This window comes from Hypomesus transpacificus, unplaced genomic scaffold (assembly GCF_021917145.1).
Source record: "Hypomesus transpacificus isolate Combined female unplaced genomic scaffold, fHypTra1 scaffold_132, whole genome shotgun sequence".
NCBI lineage: Eukaryota > Metazoa > Chordata > Actinopteri > Osmeriformes > Osmeridae > Hypomesus > Hypomesus transpacificus.
In genome coordinates, this window is record NW_025813708.1 from 286,245 (window position 1) to 310,732 (window position 24,488).

At 43.1% G+C, this 24,488-nt stretch overlaps 1 protein-coding gene across 1 annotated transcript; it reads right to left on the bottom strand.

Moving 5' to 3' along the window:
* Nucleotides 1–7,936: 7,936 nt before the first annotated feature.
* abcc12 (ATP-binding cassette, sub-family C (CFTR/MRP), member 12) lies at nucleotides 7,937–23,815 on the bottom strand. The gene is made up of 31 exons (XM_047050959.1): nucleotides 23,760–23,815; nucleotides 23,465–23,533; nucleotides 23,030–23,196; nucleotides 22,457–22,603; nucleotides 21,862–22,009; nucleotides 21,512–21,748; nucleotides 21,074–21,247; nucleotides 19,676–19,823; nucleotides 18,996–19,144; nucleotides 18,179–18,286; nucleotides 17,629–17,865; nucleotides 17,450–17,521; nucleotides 17,199–17,323; nucleotides 16,174–16,246; nucleotides 15,698–15,901; nucleotides 14,854–14,988; nucleotides 14,542–14,635; nucleotides 14,396–14,455; nucleotides 13,998–14,087; nucleotides 13,555–13,658; nucleotides 13,100–13,282; nucleotides 12,582–12,808; nucleotides 12,161–12,298; nucleotides 11,448–11,637; nucleotides 10,395–10,484; nucleotides 9,796–9,985; nucleotides 9,402–9,561; nucleotides 9,145–9,223; nucleotides 8,768–8,881; nucleotides 8,300–8,464; nucleotides 7,937–8,029 (listed from the first exon to the last, which is right to left on the bottom strand). Exons 2-31 carry the CDS (start codon nucleotides 23,519–23,521, stop codon nucleotides 7,937–7,939), a joined length of 4,158 nt encoding a protein of 1,385 aa, XP_046906915.1. The 5' UTR covers nucleotides 23,522–23,533; nucleotides 23,760–23,815.
* Nucleotides 23,816–24,488: the final 673 nt, after the last annotated feature.

Consider the following 24,488-nt stretch of genomic DNA (forward strand, 5'->3'; position numbering starts at 1 on the left):
CTGGCTGATAGTAGACGTGGTTCATATCCTGCAGGTAGAGAACGGTGTGGTGCTGATTATCCTGGATGCACAAGCAGACGCTACGGTAACTCATTCGGCGATAAGGGCCTTAGATAGGCCCCGTTTGATTTACCGTCCGTATCGCTTTTTCGTTATGGCGGGGAACTGGGCCAAGGGTCATGATTACACTGCATTATAGGTTAATCCAGGACAAAGGCCAGTCATACGAGCTTCCACAGGCCGATCCGGGCAAGATGTTTGGGGCCTGGGGAGGGAAAGGAGTGGAGGACAAAGGAGTAGGCGGAAGTCTGGATGTTTTACATTTACATTTAGCAGACTGTCTTAACCAGAGCAACTTATTGCAAGTACAAGGACGTTCACCCCGAGGCAAGTAGGGTGAAGTGCCTTGCCTAAGGACACAACATCATTTTTTGGCACAAAAAATCAAACCGGTAACCTTCTGATTAGTAGCCCAATTCCCTAACCGCTCAGCCATCTGACTCCCCGTGTTTTAGAGTTCAGCGAGGGAGCTGTCCCCGCTGCCCTCTCCCCTAAACCCCTTTCTGCCATTTCATTAGTTGTCTGATTTCAACTGTGTACCATGTGTTTATGTTAGACACGTGCGTGATGTACTGGTGGGGGGTGGGACCGATTGGGCACAGCAGAGACTCACACACCCGCACGAACACACACACTCTTGGGGAAGCTGCACGAAGCAATTTGGCCAAGTGTGTGTCAGTTAAGGCAACGTACTGTACTACAGCACCTTTATCACACCACTGATAAGCACACATCAAATCACAGTTTTATCTGATAACCTGGTTACTTAGTTTCATCCCCTGATTGATTTTATCTCCTGATGATCTCATGCTCGTCTGTGACTCCAAATCTCTGATTACGTGACAATGTGTCGACTGGATTGAGAATAATAGAGTTGCAGACGATCATGGCCCTGTTGAAAGACTTGCTGTAGTTCCGCTGAGGTTTGGATAAAGGATAAAGCTCTACTGGGGCACAGGCCCCTATTCATATCCCTTTTTTTCTTCCAAGTTTGCTGCGCACAATCCACTACTCGGCTATAGAAACTCCCCTTGCTTAACCCACTATACAACAGTTCAGGGACGCAAGTTTGATATCAACTTTGGCAGGGACATTGATAGTTAATGCCATTTTTTTCCGCATTCATTTGAGCGCAAATACTGTTTTGAGCTTCATGTAATATTGTTTTTTATGTTTCAGTCAAAAACAATTTTTTCAGTAGGCCTATCATTTAAAAACTTAGTTTTGTTATGTTTTCTTAGCCTACCTCAATTCTGACTTGTGTGCTGGACTTTTGTGTGCGTGCTGCAGTGGCTATTTGGCTACTGCGGGCATCGATGCACTGACTAATAAAGTAAATTGTTAAAACTCAAACTTTCGATTTTACTGGGGCACAGCAGATATATACTGGGGCACGTGCCCCAGTAAAAAGGGTCTAACAACGCCCCTGGAAAGTACATTACATAATGGTACAAGAGGGCTTGTCACACTATTCCCCATCTCTCTTCTTTTCAGTTTACTTACTAAATCATATTTTAAGCAGCTTACTTGGGGTTCAGGATACTGTGGCCAAAAACGTCTAGGAGGGGTGTAAAGTCCTGTCTGTAATCACAGGGAGCAAAGAAGGGGTCAATGATCCTTTTTTATAGCCAATCTCTCTCTCTTTCCCTCTCTCTCTTTCCCTCCCCCCCCCCCCCCCCCCCCCCCCCCCCCCCCCCCCCCCCTCCTCTTTCTCTACCTGCGCCTCCTTTCTCTCCCTTATCTTATCATCTTGCAGCCTACCCTGTCTGCACACTCACTGATTATCAGTCAACACAGAGGGAGCCGCCTTACCTGTCACCCGGCCAATCACAGGTGTGTGTGAGTGTGTGAGTGTGTGTAAATTGTGCAGCCATTAACCGGGCCAAACTAATAGGTAGAGTTAAGGGAAAAGCTCCTAAAACAGATCGACATGCAGTTTAGGAGGCGGGTCTTGGACCTGTGGCCTGTCTCTATTGGTTCAGCGAGGGATCCTGAGGCCCATATCAATCAGTGATGCACATGGGAACGTGAGGTATGAGAGGTCAAACACCACGATATGGCCTGATATGAGGAGGTCAGGACAGAGGTCAACTTGATGTTTTAAGGTTCAACATAACGCATTCTTTGAACAATATAAACAGGTTTGACCCCATCGGTTCACACACACAAGTGCCAAAAGGAAGACCCATAAGAGCATGCAGTTATACAAGTTAAAAATTAAAACAACATGAACCCCAAAAAGTGCAAGACTGTACCTGTTGAAGAACAATCAACGGTAAAATCTACAGTTGCTCTGGCCTGAATGACTTCCATCATTTATTCTTCTTGTTAAAACTACATTTTATAAACTAACCATCAGCAGACATCTAGCTTAGTTTTCCTACCCCAAAATTAGCACGCAATAACGGGCTGGTTGTCTGGTAGGCAAGCTAGCCGTCTGATTATTTAGGCTAAACGTGGCAAACTGAGCCTGGAATTTTGACGATTTTAATTGATTTCATAAAACTTGATGATGATTGTTCGTTTGTTATACATTTCTAGAACTTAACACTCACCTTTTCTGACAACGTCAAAGCAGTTTTTTATCGACACAGAATAAAACAACCGTGACCGTCTCTTAAGTGCAAGAAAATGCAGGCTCAGGTGGCGGTCGCGTGCAGTACCGCAGAGTAAACTGAGTAGGGGGCATACCCCCCTCCCCCTTGTGACTTCCACTCTCGTTGCCCATAGGCTTATTGATTGGAAGTGAATAACCCTAACCCTAAGGCTACTTTATGAAATGTTTCGGGTGGCTATTTTTTAAATGTAGGTCTACATGAAATTCTGCTGCTGTTTAAATTCACAATTATTTATTTATTTTCCTCGGAGGGCACTTTGACTCGAGGAAGGCAAACGGGCAATTGCCTGGGCAACCTTAGCCATAGCCTGTACACGTCCCTGTTTCATCATCATATCATTTCCCATAGAGAATTCGAAAGGTTCAGACGCCTGCCAACATTTTCTTCGGAATCCATAAAAGTGTTTTGACAGAAGTAACATTAAAATTCAGAGAACTCCCCAATGATCAATTGAATGGTCTCCAAATACATACTGTCCTTCCTAAAGTGGCACTGCTAAATGTTCCAAATGCCAAATTCAAACATAAAACAACCGAAACGAGACTCGAATAAATTCGGCATTTGGAACGCTCCCTTTGGAAGAGCACTGAACTGCAAACCAGGCCTATCAGCGAGCCGTTCTGTGAACCAGCGTGCGCGTTCTGACAATCGAAACTACATTCCACAACGGCTGATTGTGAACAACGAGGGAGAGATGACAATCAGATCACCTTTTTAGCAGGACAGGCTACGGTGCAGTGGGAAAATAACCTGACTCCAACACAGCGAAACGAAGGATCACGATGAGCGCCGCTACATGTGACGGTCAAGGCTGAGCGGTTCGTGCTGTTGTGAAAACATCTGACAGCCTACGGTAAAGAGGTAGAAGAGAATCAGGTCTGGCAGGGGAATCCATTTGGACAAGTAGGGGCCTGTAATCTACAGAAGTGTGTGCGTATGTGTGATAGAGGGTTCTTTAAAGACCCAAAACAGGAATGATGAACCCAAAACGTGCCCTTTTGATAAGCAATGCTACAGGGAACAAAGAATCTGATGAGCAGTATACAATACATTCATCACAGTGTAAATGACTTGTAACCAACTTTCAAGGTTGGGCGATTCAACCGCAAACTAATGTATACTGTTTAAGTGCATCTGAGGAGGAAAGAGGTGTGTGTGTGTGTGTGTGTTTGTGTGTGGGAGTATTTGTGTTTCAAACACACACTTTCTATCTTACATTTCCTTCCCATGATGGAAGCACGTGGAAAACACACACACACACACACGCACACACCCCAGGAGTGACTATTGTGTGGTGTGGTGGCCTCATGTGGCTAACCAGCTCACAGTCACAAGGTTGAGTCATCCTCTACTAAACTGTCCGGTCACTTCTGCTCTTTCGCACAGTGATGAGATCAGAGGTCTCCTGTCACTGCACACAGCGGATGTTTCCTTAAACAGGAGAGCGAGGAACAGGAGGAACCACGTCAAACCTAGAGAACCGTAGTCAGAGTCCCAGAGTGTGAAACCGCAGTCAGAGTCCCAGAGTGTCGAACCGCAGTCAGAGTCCCAGAGTGTGGAACCGTAGTCAGAGTCCCAGAGTGTGGAAGTTCTCCTGTGAGTAGGGTCAGGGGAGAAGGTTTGTTTTCGGATGTGGGTGGGGGGGGCATCTTTTTATAATGACTGAGGATGCGGCCATAAAATAGTTTTTCTTAATGAAAAGGGAAGGGGACAGATTTTCCTTTTTCATAAAGTATAAAAATGCCCCTGGAGTAGTCCAACTGAACGGGGCTTTTCTGTCATGTAGGCTATATATATATATTAGATTATCCAGTACAACCACAAAACCACATCCACAAATGAGTGGCGATGGTTCAATTTCAAATGACCAACTTTAACTGTCTTGAACATGTGAATCATAAACCTGCTACTGTGTACAACCCATGACCCAGAATCCTAACTTAGTTTGGATAAATGCTACATCAATCACTTTTAAACCTTTTATAACCTTTTGGTCCTTCCTGGTTAGACTATCTGTCCTGTCCCAGAAGACAAGACACACTAAGTTCTGAATCTTCCAACAACTCGAGGGATTACTGAGAAAAGGTCATTTTACAGTTCCATCCCAAAACTTTCACTTCCAAAAAACCTCAGAACTGACCCTGCATGTCATGCAGATGGCCCCTCTAATCAGGATCAAGCACAGTGCAACATAATCCCTATGACACACACATGAATGAAACTGCTGGGAGTCAATATATTCACAAGCAGCTGATCCATTTGAATGGAAAGAAAGGTCTGTCCCAACAGAAACAGATGAAAACATTTAAGATCTTGTGCTGGGGATGCCTTCACTGCCAGAAAGCAGACATTCTGTTCAGTCTCCATGCATGCATCAGGCCAACAGTGTAACCAATACTCAGAGCTTCTTACAGACAGCAGCCTCTCATCATCCATACCAAACACAAACTCTAAAAAAACTACTGGATGTTTTTTCTCTTCTATGACACCTTGGAAGATGGGGAGAGGTTATGTTCAGGTTAGACCATTTTTCAAAGGATTAAGAACTTCCTGTGTGAAAACGTATCGCAATCAGCTTTTTCAGCTTTAAGATTTGTTAGCGAGAGGAGGGGGGTTCAGATGATCGTACGGCAGAACACAGGGGACGAAAGGGCCACATCTGCAGACGAGTGTCTGTTTAATGTCTCAAACGGCTCCAATTAGCTTCTTGGCTAGATCAAAAGCACTTTTGCTTCATCCAGAAAATTCACTTGGGTTTTTTTTTTCTCTTCCAGAAAACATGAGGAAATAGAAGCCTAGCTAGCCAACTGTAATACAAGGCTAAGAATAGTCGCCTCACAATTGACAAAGATTTGTTGTTCTTTAAAACTACCAGGCGGATGGACAGGGTGATAAAAATAATCTGAATCGGTTGTAGTCCAGTAGGGGTTTGTAAAACAAACGAGGCGCACTTAATCACGTTTTCCTTGGCTCCGTTAATTTGAGTTTGTAGGAAATCGTCAAACACGGCTACTTTATGACCTGAACGGGGGAATAAAGTAATGAACCTTGCCGTGTATACATTTGCACCCATGGCAAGGCCAAGTCGTAGAAGCATTTACTGCCAATTTAATTTTTAACTCATTGCTAGTGTCTATTTTTATGGCAATAATGACTGTGCGTGCTACTGTTTCTTTTCCATGTCTTCTTTGTGAGTTTTAGCTGGTACCTTCTTCCGTCCTAGCCAATGCTGACCTCTTGTGTACACCTGCTATTCCCAACCAAACATTGATATGCAACACAGATTTAAACTCTGTAAATTCAACTCACAATTTTCGATTGAAAGTGGTTGTATGTTCTCCGAAACGTGTTGTCATTTGTGTAGGAGAGCAGTGTATGAAACTGACATTTTCTGCTGGCTTTAGAGTGCATTTGCATTGTAAAAAAATAAAATTAAAAAAAGAATATAACAAATGTAACAAACAATACTTTTTTGTTTTTTTTGCAGATCATTCTGGATCATTCATGCTTTGTGTTTGTTGGCAGGTGTTTATGCATTATTCATCAAACCAGCTAATCTCAATACCGGTTTGGTTACATTCCTGCGTGTCAACGCCTGAACGCATCAGTGAGTGAGAGTAGAAAATAAATTAGGCTTTGTTTTCTAAAGACAAAATTATTTATAGACACACTTCGCCTAAATTGAACTACCTTTAACAATCAGTCACAGTTTTTTTCTCAAAACAAGTTTCATCCAGTTTCATCACGCTTCACTGATGCAATCCAGTCGCAATCTGGTCAAAACGTATGTAACACAGGATACAGTGACCCCTGCTGTTGAGGTTTTAAGTATTAGTGAATTACTTTTAATTTTATTTTAAAGCTTTCTCCCCTTTAAATTATGCTTTATTGAGATACTGGCTTCAACAAGATATCTGTAACAGGGATTTTCAACATCTCAAAATCAACCATCAATCAAGAACACAATCCTCACAAAATGAGTTAAAAATTCAACAATGAAAAATAACACATAATTGCAAAGTGCACTGAGCTATGTAAATACAATCTGTAGATACACTTGTCTGTTCCAAAAACAAATCTTTGTTAAAATAGTAAATGTATATGTACTATTATTCATTCATTCATTCAAGGCATCTGAAATCTTGGCTCTTGACACATGATTTACAGTACTGTACATTCACAGATATACCATATTGTATACTAATATTAAATAAAAAAAGTACACTCATGCCAAACAACTTTTGTTGTCGACATAACAGAACCCTGTGCATTGACACGGGAAAATTGTCTTTCACTCCGAACGCTCCTTGCAAAGAGATCAACACAGGAAAATTATATGCTAAAGGCAAAACAAATATCTACAAATCCCTTTGCATGTGCTATGGATTTATCTGGAATAACAAATCCACTAGACTATATGTTCCATTCTGTGTGTGTGTCTGTGAGTGTGTGTATCTGTGAGTGTGTGTATCGTGTGTGAGTGTGTGTATCGTGTGTGGCTGAGTGAATGCCCTGCCCAGAGCCCAGTGAAGAGTTACAAATTAAAGTGGATATCTGATCAATGCTTATACTATATGAAAAATATACCACAATATAAATTTGATATCAAATATATAATCAATCCACTATTTACTGTCTACTAATGTAACTTTATATATACTGTATATACTGTGTATGCACACATAGAACAGGATCACAACACCTTCGGTATCAACACCTCTGTTCTCACTTCTCTAACCCTCTTTTTCGACTTGGTATAGAAGACTCAAGGTCATGGAAGAACCGGGAGTAGAATATGATGAGGGGGTTTGGCAGGAGCTGAACTTATGGGGAGTGTGGAGTTCACAGGAGATATGGGATATTGCACGTCTCAACTAAAATATGTTTTTTTTGTGGGTGGCATGGGAACTAGATTTGGGATGCCTCTATAAGCCTGAGACCATGGATATAGCTTCTTCCAACTTCCCCAATGCATCAACTTTTTCCACCTATAGTCTCAAAGCTTTTCATCTACCGATTAGTCAAACAGTCTGTCAGTAAACTGGTTATTAAGTTAGTTGTTTTGTTATTATTGTTATTGAATAGGAACCAGTTTTTGTTGTTGTTGACACTTTTGAATAGGAACCAGTTTTGTTTGACATTCTTTCGAGACAGGCCTCCAGAAAAACCATCCTCCCCAACAGCGGAGCTGAGAGCCGGGTCAGCAGTGATGGTAGCTGGGTGCAAGCCAGGAGACTGTGTTCACATCTGGGACTGCTTCACGTGTTGACCGTGTTGGCTGCCTCCAGGAGAGAAGCGAACAGGGAGTCTGGTCTCTTCATCAGCACCTCTGGAGGGTCAAACTCCACAACCTGGGAGACATGAAGATCAGATCAGACCACCCTTTATGGATTCACAGGCAGAGATAAAACAGTCAAACAAAAGCCAGTGTGTCTGTGTTTTCATGTGAATATATACTTGTGTGTGTATATACGTACATATGTACATGTGTGTGTGTATTGGTATATGGATGTGTGCCTTGGTATATGCATGTGTGTGTGAGTATGTATTTCTTATGCATATGTGTGCGTACTGCTTATGCAAGCAGGTGTGTGTGTGTATTACGTTATGCAGGCATTTACCTTGCCGTTGTCCAGGACCAGGATACGGTCACAGTCCAGGACGGTGTTGATGCGGTGGGCGATGGTGAGCATGGTGCAGTGCTGGAAGGCCTCCCTGATGGTGTGCTGAATAAGACTGTCCGTCTCTGAGTCGATGGAGGCTGTCGCTTCGTCCAGCAGGATGATCTGAGAAGGGCAGATAACACATGAAACCTTACACGCCCCGCTGGGGTCGTTTCAACTTTGAACGCTGCGGTGGTAGTTTGGGTCTGTGTTAAGCATAGGGTGTATCACATCTGCTGCTGTGTGGGTACAATTTAAAAAGTTGTTTCTGCAGTTTTTTTCTGTTAAGGTATGGGTTGTCTGGTTGTGTTTGAAATGTATTTATGAATGTTCTCAACGAGCGCTGAAATAGAGGGGTGTTGGAATCATTGAGCGAGCCTAGGGATGTCAGTGGTACTGGTGGAGGGGTGAAGATGTGAAGCACACCTTGGAGTTCCTGAGCAGGGCTCTGGCCATGCACATCAGCTGTCTCTCGCCCACCGAGAAGTTCTCTCCGTTCTCCACCACCTCGGACAGCAGCTTCTTAGGCAGCGCGGCTATCTGGGAGAGAGGCAGGGTCACCACTATCATCCTCAGTATCATCCTCAGTATCATTCTGACCATCATCCTCAGTATCATCCTCAGTATCATCCTAAGTTTCATCATCACCATCATCCTCACCATCATCCTCTATCATCATCATCATCATCATCATCCGCATCCTCTATCATCATCATCCTCATTATCATCACTGTTGCACTAGAAGTACAACACAACAAGGCTGGAATCAACCACAGACACAGATAAGTGATACAAGAACATACCGTGTCTTTAATATACGTCTTCTCCAGGGCAGACCAAATCTCTTCATCGCTGTAGTTGTTGAACGGGTCCAGGTTATATCTAAAAGGACAGGTTTATAGAATCAATCACAATAACAAAACAACTAAAATAGAAGATGGATGTATTGCATCGAAAAGAATACACACACTTCCAAAGGGGAGAGCTATTGCATGCAGGTGTGTAAAGGTGTGCTGTAGCGTGTGTGTTAGCATGGCCAGGTGTAGTGGACGGGCTGTACCTCACGGTGCCTATGAAGAGGACCGGGTCCTGGGGGATGACGGACAGCTTGCTGCGAAGGTCGTCCAGACCGATGGAGCTGGTGTCCACGCCGTCGATGGTGATGGTGCCCGCGGCGGGCTCCACCAGCCTGAACAGAGCCACGCCCAGAGACGACTTCCCTGTGTGGACCGTAGATACGCGTTACACACAGGTACAGTAGATCAAATACGGCGGTGTTTTTTGTGTCTGTATTCTTTGAGAATGTTGCATTTATCTTGCGACTGAAAAAACGAATTATTATTGTAATTAAAACCCCAATTTGTGATGAGTGATGCTGTGTTTTCAATATTGTTACAGGCCGATCTTTGCCTTGTAAAAGTGAGGTTTCACAGACACAACAATAAAAGCCTTACCCGAGCCTGTTCTTCCCACAATGCCGACTTTCTCCTGTGGCCTGATGCTGATTTGTAGTCCGTCGAGCACTATGGGCGTGTTTTCCCTGTACCTCATCTTGTAGTCCTGGAAGCTGATGGCTCCAGCATGGGGCCAGCCTTCAGGGATGTGGACACCTTTTACCCTCTTAGGAGCCTCTGACACACAGCCCTGGAGGGAGGGAGGGAGGGAGGGAGGGAGGGAGGGAGGGAGGGAGGGAGGGAGGGAGGGAGGGAGGGAGGGAGGGAGGGAGGGAGGGAGGCAGGCAGGCAGGCAGGCAGGCAGGCAGGGAGGGTAAGCATGGAGAGGAATCTGGATTTGAGACATGTAGCAGATCGGTGCCTGTCTGTCTCTTCTTGATATTTATCAATTGCAACAAGCTTTCTTATCTGACAGTGAATGTTTCAGGTTTATTTGAAACAAGTACAGACAAATCAGAATTCTCGTTCCCGCTCCTCTAAATAGCTTCCCAGTTACCGACCTAACCCCTAATTATACGTTAAATAAACATTCTCATCAACAGTATCTGAAATAAATCAGAATAGACCTGACAGAGTGTGTTGTTGTGAATAGGACTCACCGTGCTGTACTCCTGCAGTCTCTCCACGGAGGTGAACTTGGCCTCCAGCTCTGTGGACAGCCTCACTACGTACTGGAGCATGCCTGTCAACTAGAGACCAGAGAGAGATGCCTGTCAACTAGAGACCAGAGAGAGATGCCTGTCAACTAGAGACCAGAGAGAGATGCCTGTCAACTAGAGACCAGAAAGAGATGCCTGTCAACTAGAGCCCAGAGAGAGATGCCTGTCAACTAGAGACCAGAGAGAGATGCCTGTCAACTAGAGACCAGAGAGAGATGCCTGTCAACTAGAGACCAGAGAGAGATGCCTGTCAACTAGAGACCAGAGAGAGATGCCTGTCAACTAGAGACCAAAGAGAGATGCGTGTCAACTAGAGACCAGAGAGAGATGCGTGTCAACTAGAGACCAGAGAGAGATGCCTGTCAACTACAGACCAGAGAGAGATGCCTGTCAACTAGAGACCAGAGAGAGATGCTTGTCAACTAGAGACCAGAGAGAGACGATAGCAGCGACGAAGAGAGACACACAGAGAGAGGAGACACACCAAGACATAGAGAGAGAGAGGAGACACAGAGAGAAAGTGAGAGAGACAGACAGAGAGACAGAGAGAGAGAGGAGACACAGAGAGAGAAACAAGCACAAAGACAGACAGAGAGAGAGACACAGAGAGACAGAGACAGAGAGACAGAGACAGAGACAGAAAGAGAGAGAGAGAGAGAGAGAGAGAGAGAGAGAGAGAGAGAGAGAGAGAGAGAGAGAGAGAGAGAGAGAGAGAGAGAGAGAGAGAAAGAGAGAACCATTTGAACCAGGGAACAGGCACCGCTGTGGAAGCTGCACCACAGACCAGCAGACGGCAGCATTGTGTAACATTGTTGAACTCACTTCCTCACCTCACCAGCAGTGAGGTAACAAAGAGAAAAAAGTTATAAAGTTAAGAGACTGTTTTTACGAAATGAATGACATAATGCTCATTACGCACATTTACACTGAGTAATTGAGCCCCAAAAGTCAAAGATAAACTCAAATCCAAATTCCAGGACATAGCCCCCTTACCTGGATGGTGTAGGACAGGGCGAGACCCTTCATGGAGGGGCTGATGATGCTGTTGTCGCTGAGCACCACAAACAGAGCCACTACCAAGGTCACAGTGGCCGACAGGAAGTCCAGCCAGAAAGACAGCCAGCGTGTGCCGCAGTTGAACAACAGGAAGTGGTTACTGTTAGTGTCGCTCATCGTTTGGAACCTGGAAATAACATCGGAATACGGGGATGGGTAATAGCTCAGTGGTAGAGCATTTGACTGCAGGTCAAAAAGTCACAGGTTCGAATCTCTGTTAGTGGGTGTCCCACCATTGCCCCCTAGGCCAGCTCAATGTTCTGTTGAAAACGTTTGTGTTCGTATTTTGTTAATAAATTGCCTTTTTTAGGTGTACACTGTCCCTGGTCATGTGTCCATCTTCAGCTATGCAAGGTCAAACCTCACTCTGAGCCCCTTGATTGCTACAGTGTCAACATGCAAATATATGTTGTTGTCTGTGTTCCTAGGACAGGTTATGTTAGTTTAGACAAACAGGGACACAGTACACAGCTGTGGTCTTAAACTCAATCCGATTTCTAATCTAATCAATAATAATGGGGCCAATAGAGTCAATAATTCCTGTGAAAAGCCAGACAAGTCCACTATCTGTCCTCCATTTTATTTTAACGAACCAACGACTTGCTAAAGTGTTTAACTGTGACCAGCGTGAAGGGAAGTCTGGGTCTTACTGCTCGATGTACTGCTGTCTCTTGTCGTAGGCGTGGATGGTACTAAGGCCCTGGATGGTGGATGTGGTGAGGGAGATCCACGATGAACGGCTGATGTTTTCCATCCTCTTCATCTCTCTAATACTCCTCTGGAACACACTGACGACACACAGAGACAAAGGGTAAGTGGACATTCTGTTCACTCGGCTTGGCAACATCTCCTACGTGTTCACAGACACGACAGGGATGACAAAGACGCCGCCATGACGATGGGGGAAGGGTATAGCTCAGGGTTTAGCTCCTGGTGGGGCAATTGATCACACATACAAATCAAGAGGTCACAGGTTCGAATCCCCTTCGCGTATATGTCGCTTTGGATCAAAGCGTCCTTTAAACGAATACAGTCATTGCGACAACGGTGATAACGGCGCCCTGAACTCACAACAGGATGAGGGCGAAGATGGCCCCCAGGATGGCCACGGCGGCGAGGAGAGGAGGGAAGACAGCAGAGATGGTGCAGATGGTGTAGGTGATGATGAGGAGGAACTGGAGGAAGTTCTCCATGTTGAAGGGAATCACAGTGTCCACCTCGTCCTGGTCCTTGGAGAAGCGGTTCACCAAGCGTCCTGTGGGGGTGGTGTCGAAGAAACTCATGGGGCTGGCTAAGATCTGGAGGACGGTGGAAGCACAGGTAGTTACAATAAGCTTATCTCATTAATTAGCTTGGCTTACCTTGTGGTGCTCTAAGCAGCGTTAAGCACTTCTGGTTAAAGGTTATAATACGCTGTTCTTTATTTACTTTAAGAAGTGCTGCTGTACTTAATATAACAATGTGTATGTCGCTTTGTCTAAAAGTGTTAGCTAAATGTAAATAAACGTGTAACACCAGAATTAGCTTAGCATGAGCTAAATTAGCTTTGTATATGTTGTCGTTTTAGTGTATCCTCCAGCTTCTCGTACCTTCTTGAACATGTTGTCGTGGAGCTTGGAGGAGGCATGGAGGGTGACCTTGACGAAGGAAAAGCACTTGATAGTGCTCAGAACCAACATGGCCACCACCGTCAGACCGTAGATCATCTGGTAGAAGCTCAGGTCAGGGTTTAGGGAGATGTCTCCCATGACAGGGGTGGAAATGTTAGCCGTCTGCAAACACAAATCACAAAAAAAGGAGTCACGTGAAGTTGTTTAGGATGTCTTTTTTCCACACATTTATGGGGTAAGTCAGATGAGAATTACGATGTGTTAACCTGTGGTCCATCTATTCAGGATGTTCAACAGAAGTCCCCCCCCCCCCCCAAGATACATTCTAGAATCCCCCACATCTTCTCCACACCCTCCCAAGCCATTGTTCCAAGCAGCCCAACTGTTGATGCTGCTGACAAACAGTAAAAACGAGACTGTGAGTGTGTCCTTACCCCAGATCCTTGCTCTAACCAGTAGCTGAGCCACCAGTTGCTGAAGACAGTGGTCCCCACCAGCAGAATGAAGATCAGCATGACTAATGTCAGCAGGATATACCCTGAGATGATAAGACATGGCTCAGGTAAAGTGTTACTGGATGGAAGATATTTGTTGCAGCTAGCACAATGTGGCAAACTCGTACTTCCATCTCTCTAACTGTGTGCATTTGTGTATCAGTGTGTGTGGGGGTTTATGAGAGTGAGCGAATGAGAGAGTGTGTGAATGAGTGAGTCAGTGTGTGGGTGAGCGAGTTGGTGAGCGAGTTAGTGAGTGAGTCAGTGTGAGTGAGTGAACGAGCGAGTGAGTCAGTGTGAGTGAGCGAGTTAGTGAGTGAGTCAGTGTGAGTGAACGAGCAAGTGAGTGAGTCAGTGTGAGTGAGTCAGTGTGTGAGTCAGACCTCCAGCGGCGAGGCAGTACTGATGGTAGGTCCTCCAGGTCACAGATCCTTCCACGGAGCCCTCCTGCTGCACCAGCTGGTCCTTAGACTCTTTGGGAGGGAACAACATCAGAAACCATCAACTGTCACGGATAAAAAAAATCAAAAAGTTGATGGCAAAAAAACGTAAAATGTTACATATAGTGCTTCGAAGAATCTTTGTTAAGACTGTTAAGAGAAAGTGTCTTTTTAATGAACCAGTTAATCCGACATTTGGTGCAGGATGTGTAATAAATTGTGAACTGTGTATTGCCGTGGCTAGCTTTCTAATGAGGCAAGATGAGAGACAGTGCTTAATAGTTTGTCGTAGATAAAGGTCAATCAGGGAAATATTTATTCAACAGCCTTACACTACTTACCCTTAACCTCAAACTTGGATTCCCCCCTCTTCTCATCGGATTCATCTGACATGTCAAAGGCTGTAGAAAGATGTTACACACATCAGCATGTCCATAGTGTCCAAAACCACAAAAAATGACATTAAAATTTGTATCCCTGTCAATACCTGGATTATCCAGTCCGTTGGCATTGTCTTCATCAATATCCTTCTTGTGTACTTCAACGGGCTCGGCTGGCTCATCCATTTCCTCATTTTGTGCCTAATTATACAAGACAAACAGAATTATATTACACTGTTCATATTATGTGTGTCAGAATCAAACGACTAGTCCACATACCTGAGATAAACATATTTTATGGCCTTCAGAACCAACTTTAAAACTGCCTGTCGGTTAAAGATATCATAGGCACTTGGTGATAGTTCACGACGACAAACAAGAACAACGGAGAGAGATAACGTGAGAACAATGTGTCTTACTTTCGACTGTTCCAGCTGGAAGTTTTTAATGAGCTGTGCGTATCGGCCCATAGCCTCCATCAGATCCTTGTGTGTCCCTGCCTCCTTGATCTTCCCGCTCTCCAGCATTATGACCTCGTCACAGAACTCCAGGTACTGGTGGGCACACAGAAAAATGGATCACACCAACAACACCAACATTTACAGACACTTTTCCCCTAGTTTTTACTGAAACTACGATTTCCAAAACACAGATCAGCAGTGCAATTCAAAGCGAATAATATGGAGAAAACTTGAGACATCATTTGACATGGGAAAAATCCTGTCGACACAGTAAATAGGTTCAGTTTCTGTTGTATGTAAAACAAACATTAAAAGGCACAAGCAGGCAATTGTGAATTTTCAGTTTTCTGGTATCTATTGCTACACCAACAGACCAAGCTTAGTAACCTGAACCTAAGCAAAGCTTTTCCGCCTGTGGGGGGGGAATAGAAAAGACAGCGAGCACAATGATCAAATTCAACCCCTACAGAGATATATAAAAGTTACACATTTACACAAGGCACTAAAGTATTTGTTTTAGAGCCTTTCGAACAACCTGTGTACAGTAAAACAGTTACTAGGTAAATGTGCGTTGACTGTAAAATACAGATTTTTTAAAATATCTTGGTTAGACAAGAGCTTAAAGTAATTGTCTTGGTTACTGACTACCATGGGAATTTAACAACATGTCCTACAAGAAAGGAAAACAGGGGATCCTGTCATGGATTACAGTATATTATTAACACCACTCATGTACAGTGCTAACCCTAAACCAAAACATTCTAGAATCCAAGTGTAAATGAGGATTCCTTTTCTTCAGTACCTGCAGCTGATGAGTGACCAGAATCACGGACTTCCCCTTCAGCTGCTTCTTAATGCAGTCCTCAAAGATGTGCTTCCCTACGTGAGCGTCCACGGCAGACAGCGGGTCGTCCAGGAGGAAGATGTCCTTGTTGGAGTAAACGGCTCTGGCCAGGCTGATCCTCTGCTTCTGACCTCCAGACAGGTTCAGGCCTCGCTCGCCAATCTATGGGAAGTGACAGGGCACATTCAGAGCGATCTGCAGTATTCAGGCTGAAAATGCCGCTTTATTACAGAAAGATCCGTTTCAGTCAACAGGTTTGAGGATAAAGGCTTAACATTTCTATACACACTTGACACCATAGTACTACAGAATAGCAAATATAATTCTCAAGGAAATGCAATACTTTTACAGTTGGGAAAAAACCATTGCATAGATGCTCATTGTCGATTTGACAACTGTATTTGATGCACAGGGACCATGCTAAAAATCCTTACTTCAGTCTTATCTCCATAGGGAAGAATAGCCAGATCTGGTGTCAAGCTACATGCGTGGATAACTTTTTTATACCTGTTTGAAAGACACAAAGGAACAACAACAAAAAGCAGTAATTTTTTTGAGGAAAATAAAATGTATTCTCTACTGGGTGTACTGTGGCATCAAAATCTACTTCTCAGTCAGCCATATAGTCATCGACAGTCATATTAAATTGGGAGGCACAATATTGAGATTGCACTGTCTCCTGTAACAGGGATCTGTCAAAAGGAAGTATGATGAAATAAAGTTAAAGCCAGACCAGGTCAGAATGTTCTTAACCAGGGACCTGACGCTCACCTTCATGCTAGATAACAAGCGTGGAACTTTGACATACTAGGCCTTGCCTGCCCTCTCATAAACCAAGGGATGATTTCCCTTTTAAAGGAGGCACTAAGGTTAACTCAGTAACCAAAGTACTTCAGGAGGCTTATAAAAGAGCTGAGTAAGACCAACTCAAAAACACGATGGCGTCATTGTATTATTTGTGCCTTGTCATGTCTATGTCAAAGACCATTTCATCCACACGATACGGTACTGATGCTTCTCATAAACAAGCTAGCTCTCTGTTAGAAGTAACCTGTTACATTGTTTCTTCCATCAGTAGCCACAGTAACCAGTTTTCTTAAATGTTTTAGAAACTTTCAATTCCAGTACTAGGTCCTGTGAAAGGAGGAAATGATTGTTCTTGGTATTAACTTCCTTTGTCGTATTGAGATGACATCTCGGGGCTTTCTAATGTCACAAATGTGAACAACTTCAGGAACAGATACATCATTGTAGTTAATTAACGTATAGATATATGTATAAAAAAAAAGGTTTGTTTACATTCAAATATGTTTATTTTACCCATATCCTTATTAAGAAAATATAAATGATTGTCAAATTATATTTGAAAAAAAGTTGTAACCTTTTTTTTAACAAGTCACAGAATGATATTGTATTATATTCGATTGTATTGGATCTGTGAAAGAATCACACTGATTACCTGTCCTGGTTGAACGGTTCTCCCATCAGGATGTTGTCACGCACCGTACCGTGGAATATCCATGCCTGCTGGGAAACGTAGGCAAACGACCCATCGGCTGTCACTGAGCCTCTTTCCAGATGCATCTGAAACGAAGGTCCCCACCAGCAGAATATTCAGCTCACATTTGCAGATAATCATTATGGTAAACAAAGGGAGATGTTTATAATAATGCTAATAAAAAATATGACAAATTATTATAATCTACACACCTGTTCCAAAATGCTCGATAAAAGCGATGTTTTTCCGCTCCCGACATTGCCACATATCCCCAGTAGGCTTCCCTTTGAGAGGAAACCCAAACATGGTCATCTTTTGTTTACACACAAAACTCACTCCCCAAATTGACCCTAACTCCCATCCCATCAGTAATTAACCCTTGAATACACACCTTGGGTAGGGTAAAGGAGATGTTCCTCAGGGAGGGTTTAACACTGCCCGGTGCATGAGTCCCGTTCTGGGGCATGGTTTCTTCCTTTCCCTCCCTCTGGTCGTCGGCTGGGTCTGGGTTGGTAGACTGGCTCTCAGGTTTGGACCATGAGAAAGTAGCCTTCGCCATGACCAAGGCTAAGTCTGGGCTTTTTTTACGAATTAGGTAGGATTCTGGATTCTGAACTAGCATGAGTTTCTGTAGTAAGAGTATATGAAAAAAAAGGTACACATACATGTAAACATGAATCCGTTCTCAACCACTTATCTTACACTAGTGTAAGACACATTAGTGATCCAGTGATAACGGCCAGTCTGGATTACTCAACAAACAAATATGTACATACCCACATACAAACTATGGCATATTGACTTAATTAAATTGTACAGCATGCCACTGTGCTTTGGAGCATTTGGTGTTGCATAACAACAAATAGATTATGTAACATAGCCTATGAATTATGCGGAACATTGGTATGAGTCAGCATGCAGCTGTCAATGATAAAACTCACCTTGAGTCTGGCTAGAGACACATTGGCCTCGGCCAAAGCTTTCACAGAGAAGGGGAGCAGGCCTAGAGAAAACCTCATGGAGTTGAAGATGGCAATGATGGCAAAAGCCTGGTTAAACACAAACACAACAACACCAGGGATGACTGAATATCCACGGGGTTAAGCATGACTGTACATTTACATTTAGCAGCTGGTTTTATCCAAATTGACATCCAAACTGTGCACATAGAAGGTATAGTATAAGGGTCAGAAGTGTATGGTTCTACAGTATTTCGGGAATCAGAGTCAAGGAACAGTCTGTGTTTACTAGACAAATCGCATAGTAACCACTGGCAAACCACAACCAGCAAACATGCCCCGGTGAAAAAAATCAAAAAATCCAACGATAACATCTCAATGGCGTAAGTATATAGAAACAATGACAGCTCATTTAGAAGGTAGCTGAGTAATCAACAGTGAACAAAAATAATAATACTCAAGTATGGTAACAACATCTCAACCACAGCAATGATGTCTCAATTACAGTAGCGCCTTGTACAGCGCTGTGCCTTGCGTACCTGGCACAACGTCATTTGACTAGGTCGGGAATCAAACCGACGACCTGCTGATTTCTAGCCAGATTCCCTAACCGCTCAGCCATCTGACTCCGCGCTATGCCTTGGGTACCTGGCTGCATGTTCATTAAAGTCAACAATTAACTTCGAAAGTCTGACATTTTAAATGGATGACAGATAAATACTCAAGCAAGTAAATACTCAAGTTTAGCAAGAATGCTCTTTAGAGACAGTCTGCTTCAGAGGAGGGAAGTGGGACGTACCGCGGACGGGTTGAGGGGCAGGCCGATCACGGTGTGGGTTATGAAGGTGAGGATGGTGGCCAGGGTGGGGATGATGGTGGTGATGGAGGAGTTCACGCTCTGGACGTAGCCAGCCTTTTCCAGCAGCTGCCGCTCGTCCTGCCTGATGTCTGGAGATGAGGGAGGAGAACGTACATCATCATGGAGTATACCACACGCTGTCTCTTCCCATCCGCTGTTAGCCTCTTCAACAAGGCAGAGGGTTCACACTGACTTTAAATGACTTTAATATCTTTAAACACTGCATTTTGCACTGCAATACACAAATTGTATCTTTTGTACCTTTTGTATTTTTATATTGTAAATTATGGCAACTTTATATTTTATTGTATATTTGATTTTAATTCTAAGTATTGCTACTCTATGTACCTTTAGTATAGTTAGATCTCATATTTACATTTTTAAGATTCCTATATGTTTAATGTATGCACCTTCCTGTCAAAGCAAATTCCTTGTCTGTGCAAACTTTCATGGCGATTAAAACGCATTCTGATTTGATCATATGTACAAGATTATATCAACTTCATCGTCCAGAAATACGACAATCAACGTGTTTTGGAACAGTGGTCCATTTCAAAGCACAGACGTTAAAGTGTGCGTGATTCACCGGAGTCATCTCTGCCAACACTGTCAACACTGACCCAAGATCTTCTTATCAAAGGAGGTTTCCCAGGCATACATCTTGATGAGTTTTATGCAGGTGAGAACTTCGTTCATGGTGCGGACACGGTTATCGGTCACCACCACGGCTTTCCTTCTGAAGATGTTGATCAGTCTGGCCATGAAAAACTGCAACCAAACACACAAGTCAGTTCATTGCCACCTAAGGCAGACAACCAGCTCTACTAATGACACTTGTGTTTCTGCCTACTCATTATGACAAAAGCAGTGTTTGTTTACTTAAAATCGATCAACTATTCTATCAGACGGGCCGGTAACTCGGTAACCGGCCCGGTAACCTCTGCTCTGCTCTCAATATGAAACTGAGCACCTTGTAAATGTATTTTTATATCCAATTATTTGTATATGTAATATATACAATATTTTGTTTTTAAGAAGAAAACTAAAATTGGGTTTAGGAAACATTTTATTTTTAGTGCTGTCAGTTTAACGCGTTATTAACGGCGTTAACGCAAACCCAAATTAACGGCGTCAATTTTTTTATCGCGCGATTAACGCTCTTTTTGGCCTAGCAAACTTTGTAGTTTTTTTTCACATGCTGTTGCAACAACTACCGAAGTTAGAAAAACTACAACACCACACCGGATCTAGCTAGACCGGAAACAAAACAACAGGCACGCCACACACTTGTTTGGCTTGCGATCCGGCTAAAGCGTAGTAGCAGAGCCCGTTTACGGATATGAGACATTCTCTGGTAGTAGGTTAACGTTACGTTTTGAGTTGATGGCGAGCACGAGACGCCGAAATGGATGCCAATAAGATTCTGAATGGAAAGTTTACTTTTAAAAAGTTGCCAAATGGTTCCATTGACAAGACCAAAGTGATCTGTGTGTTTTGTCGTTGTAAACTGAGCTATCATCGCAGCACGTCCAGTCTGAAATACCACTTGATGGCCAAGCACACAGATGATGCGAATTCTCCGCCCCCTCGTCAAAGCCAGGCGATTGCAATGTTGTTTTCAATAACAAAAAATATTTGCACGAAGCAATCCGAACCACTTTTCCATGTTGATAAGAGCATTACAATTTGAAAAAAGAATGGGACAAAAAGAAATCAAGGGACATTTAGAATAGATAAAAATGTGCGATTAATTGTGATTAATCGCGAGTTAACTATGACATTAATGCGATTAATCGCGATTAAACATTTTAATTGTTTGACAGCACTATTTATTTTATATATAACAATTTATATATTTGGAAGTTGGAAGTCGATTTGGATAAAAGCGTCTGCTAAATGCATAAATGTAAATGTAATACATATTATTATTTTATACATGACAATTTTTATTTATGTATGAAACAAATCAACTGTGAATTTTCCAAAGTCCTCTACTTCAATGTGCTCACTGAACAAACCTGAATGGGGATGAACACGAAGTACACCAGGACCCCGATGAGGGCAGTGTATCCCAGGATGTAGCATGCATAGCTGATACAGATTATGAGCAGCACTGGGATACACAACAGGAAGGTGCCAAACACCACCGCCTCAAACATCCGGTAGCCATCGCTGGTCAGCACGTTGATCATCTGTCAGAAGGAAGAGAGGTTTCAGGGAGGACGTGAGATTAAGAGTGTTAAGAGCATTTGAGTAGTCAACCATCGACTATTCAGATACCATAACTTGAGAATCTCTTTTGGAAAAATCTGAAATCCTCATTAGATCGATGAATCGGTATTTCATAGGTCATCAGATTACCGTATGTGAACGAACGAACCTGGTATCAAATGAATCAATTGATCTAGTACTTTACAAATTGATATATACTGACAGTAACCCAGCTTCCAAACTACCTCTCCCACAGAGATGCTGTTGACCACTCGTAGGGAGATGATCTTGCTGAAGGCCAACATGGAGAAGGCGTTCTTCACTCTGATGGCCGTGCGCAGGTTCACGGCCCACATCAGCGAGATGAAGAAGGCTTTGCAGAACTCCGAGCAGAACAAGGCCACACACAGACCCACTCCGTGAGTCAGCGTGGAACCATCGGGTTTCTCTGTGTATTTTAGGATCTCGTAGACCAGAACCGACTGGGTGAAGACGTGAAACATGGATTAGCAGCAATACAATTTTAAAGCCAAGCTGTATTACATTGAATAAAAATGATAAACTGAACCGACCGAGTTAAATAATAATAACTTACTGGGCCGATAAATACAGCAAATGTGAATATGACAGAGATGAAGAAAGCCACTAGCAATCTTGTTCTTTGGAATCTCAGGACGACTCGAGTCAAGGAGGCCTTCTCCAAACCCACTTTAGACACCTCTTCATCCCAAAGCCTTTGAAACCTTAAATCAGAGAAGGTACATCATTCATGCAGTGTCACCCAATGAAGTAACAATCCTCATTTCAACTCGCTTTACTGTCAACGTTATCATTCCATGTCATCATACCATATCACGCTGTCAACGTTATCATTCCATGTCATCATACCATATCACGCTGTCAACGTTATCATTCCATGTCATCATATCATATCACGCTGTCAATGTTATCATTCCAGGACACTCAGGTTTTTGTGCTTCTCTCGCTATACGTCTAAACACTTATCCAAGTTATTGGGATAAAATCACCAATACTACAAATCAGATCATCAGTTCACATCACTTGGTTTAGGGTTAGGGTCAGTTGATGGTAATTTACCATTTGCTGATGATTGTCTTCAAATTGACTCTGATTTGACTGTGAATTGACCAATCAAATGTTCTGTTGTTCCGTGAAAACCGTTGTCATACCTTTTTCCGTTGATGTCGGCTCCGTCGTGGGGAGACAGGGCGAGAGAGCTCCTGTCCAGTCTGTTCCTAAACAGGCTCCACATCATGGGGGTCATCCAGGCGAACGAGGTGAAGGAGAAGAATCCTGCACTATCCATAGGGTGGGACCTGGACCAACACACGCAACGTCAGACGACATTCCAACAGTTCACCCAACGAAATGAATGATTTTAAGAGTCCATAACCGAAACACCTCCATCCATGTCACAATGTGTCCTTTAAAAACGTACTGACAACGGAAGGATCCCAGACCGGAAGGCTCTGACGATATGTCTTCTATTATACTTGTAGTAGTTCAAGTATTTTATCTCTTTGTTAAGGCCAGTTTACACAGCCCCCAACAACGTCCAACAAAGACCAGACATTCTACTGTTGGCTGTCTGGTTTATAATATTTGGAAAGATAACTGTCATTTTCACACTGGCCCAACAAACGCCAACAGGCAAATCACACCAGACCAACGCAACCCAACAACTGTTGATATTTATTTGGCAAGTGTGAACAGCCCTTAATGTGTGTCTCTCATCTGCTTACTTTGAGCCAAAGCGGAAAGGCATCAATGTCTGAAGGCTCCTGTGGTACTTGTTGCGTTGAGGAGGTGGTTCTTCGTCCCTGTAGTCTAGGGAGGGAAGCCCCTCAGGCAGGGTCTCGATGGTGGCATTGGAAGCACTCCTCCACTGGTTGCTCTCGCTTCTGTTACACTGTGCGCAGAGAGAAGGACAGGACAGGGAGGAAGACATAGAGAGGGGTTCAGAACACAAGTTGCGAAAAGTCGTCTTGTGTCATTACGGTGTGCTGTTTAACCTTGAGCTTTGTAGAAGAAGGATTGAGGGCAGCAACAAGGAAGAATAACAGACTTTTGACAATATGAGAGAGACACAGTGACGTGGAGAAAGATAAAAGGGAAGACACTTAGACTGGAATGAGTGAGGAGTGTTGGAGTGGAGAAAGCTTGTGGATTCTACTTACAAAGGAAAGCCCTGTGATATTGTCCTTCTCTCCCGATATTTGATAAACACCCTTCATTTTGTCTGGTGTCTAGGGAATCAAAGTAAAAAAAAACATTCAACTCACTTAAAAACATAAAGCCATATATTAGTGAAATTTCAGTTTTTAAAAGTCAGATGAAAAGCAGAAGAGACCTGGTCTTTCCTCATCAAAAGTCAGCAGATAACACCATTGAAACTTGTTAGACCGGCAAATAACCAAAAGTTCCTGTAGTATAGTTTTAACAGATTTTAAATACATAGCAGGCTAACAATACCTTGTATTTCTGGTAAGAGATGGGAGAGTTGCAAGCTAGACGACCAACTGATACAAAATCCAAATACTTATAACACCAACGTGCTCCAGTTGCGCGTGCTGACAAGAGTTACATCACAGAATCTTTATGCCGCTCAAAGGTTAGCTTGTGCAGGGGTCTCTGCAGCACCTGCGCTGCCAGCTGCCACAAATAAACAGTTTTTTTTTTTATATGAAATATATCATCTTAACAGAATACCCTTAGACCACACACTGGTAAAAAATAATAATGTTTGGCTATTTATAGCTTTCGTATTATGTTACGGGTCCATTAAGTTGGCTGTTGAATATTTAATCAGAGTTATTCAAAAAGGTTAACCCCATGGGATAGGTCCACACTAGTTTTGTCAACATCGATTATTTTAAATTAATAATCCCTATTTTTAAACAGACTTTGTTTAACGTACTAGTTATTAAAAATATAACAGTGTCCACCTTGTAAACTTTGTATCAACATTACAATCGCCTGAATAATGTGAATTAAGCCGCTCTATGTTGACTGATATCAACTGTTGTCGAACGTCAGTCTAGAACTCGGTTAGTATCGGGACCTAATTTGATTTACCAATAAATACAGCTTTACAGTAGCAGATAGCTAATACAGTAGGCTACTTGTAGCTAGCTCCAAGTTAGTTTAAAGTCTCAGAACCTGGGATTGCCTAACTGGAATGATTGATTATTAGGCCCAGCT

What these genes read in the sequence shown, in the direction of transcription:
- abcc12 (XM_047050959.1), bottom strand. Translation starts at nt 23,521, where the DNA reads ATGAAGGGTGTTTATCAAATATCGGGAGAGAAGGACAATATCACAGGG. An exon ending in TTGCTGTATTTATCGGCCCA is followed by an intron (nt 21,749 to 21,861) that starts GTAAGTTATTAT and finishes GTCTTCACCCAG; the next exon opens with TCGGTTCTGGTCTACGAGAT. An exon ending in TGGTCACTCATCAGCTGCAG is followed by an intron (nt 14,989 to 15,697) that starts GTACTGAAGAAA and finishes TGTGCCCACCAG; the next exon opens with TACCTGGAGTTCTGTGACGA.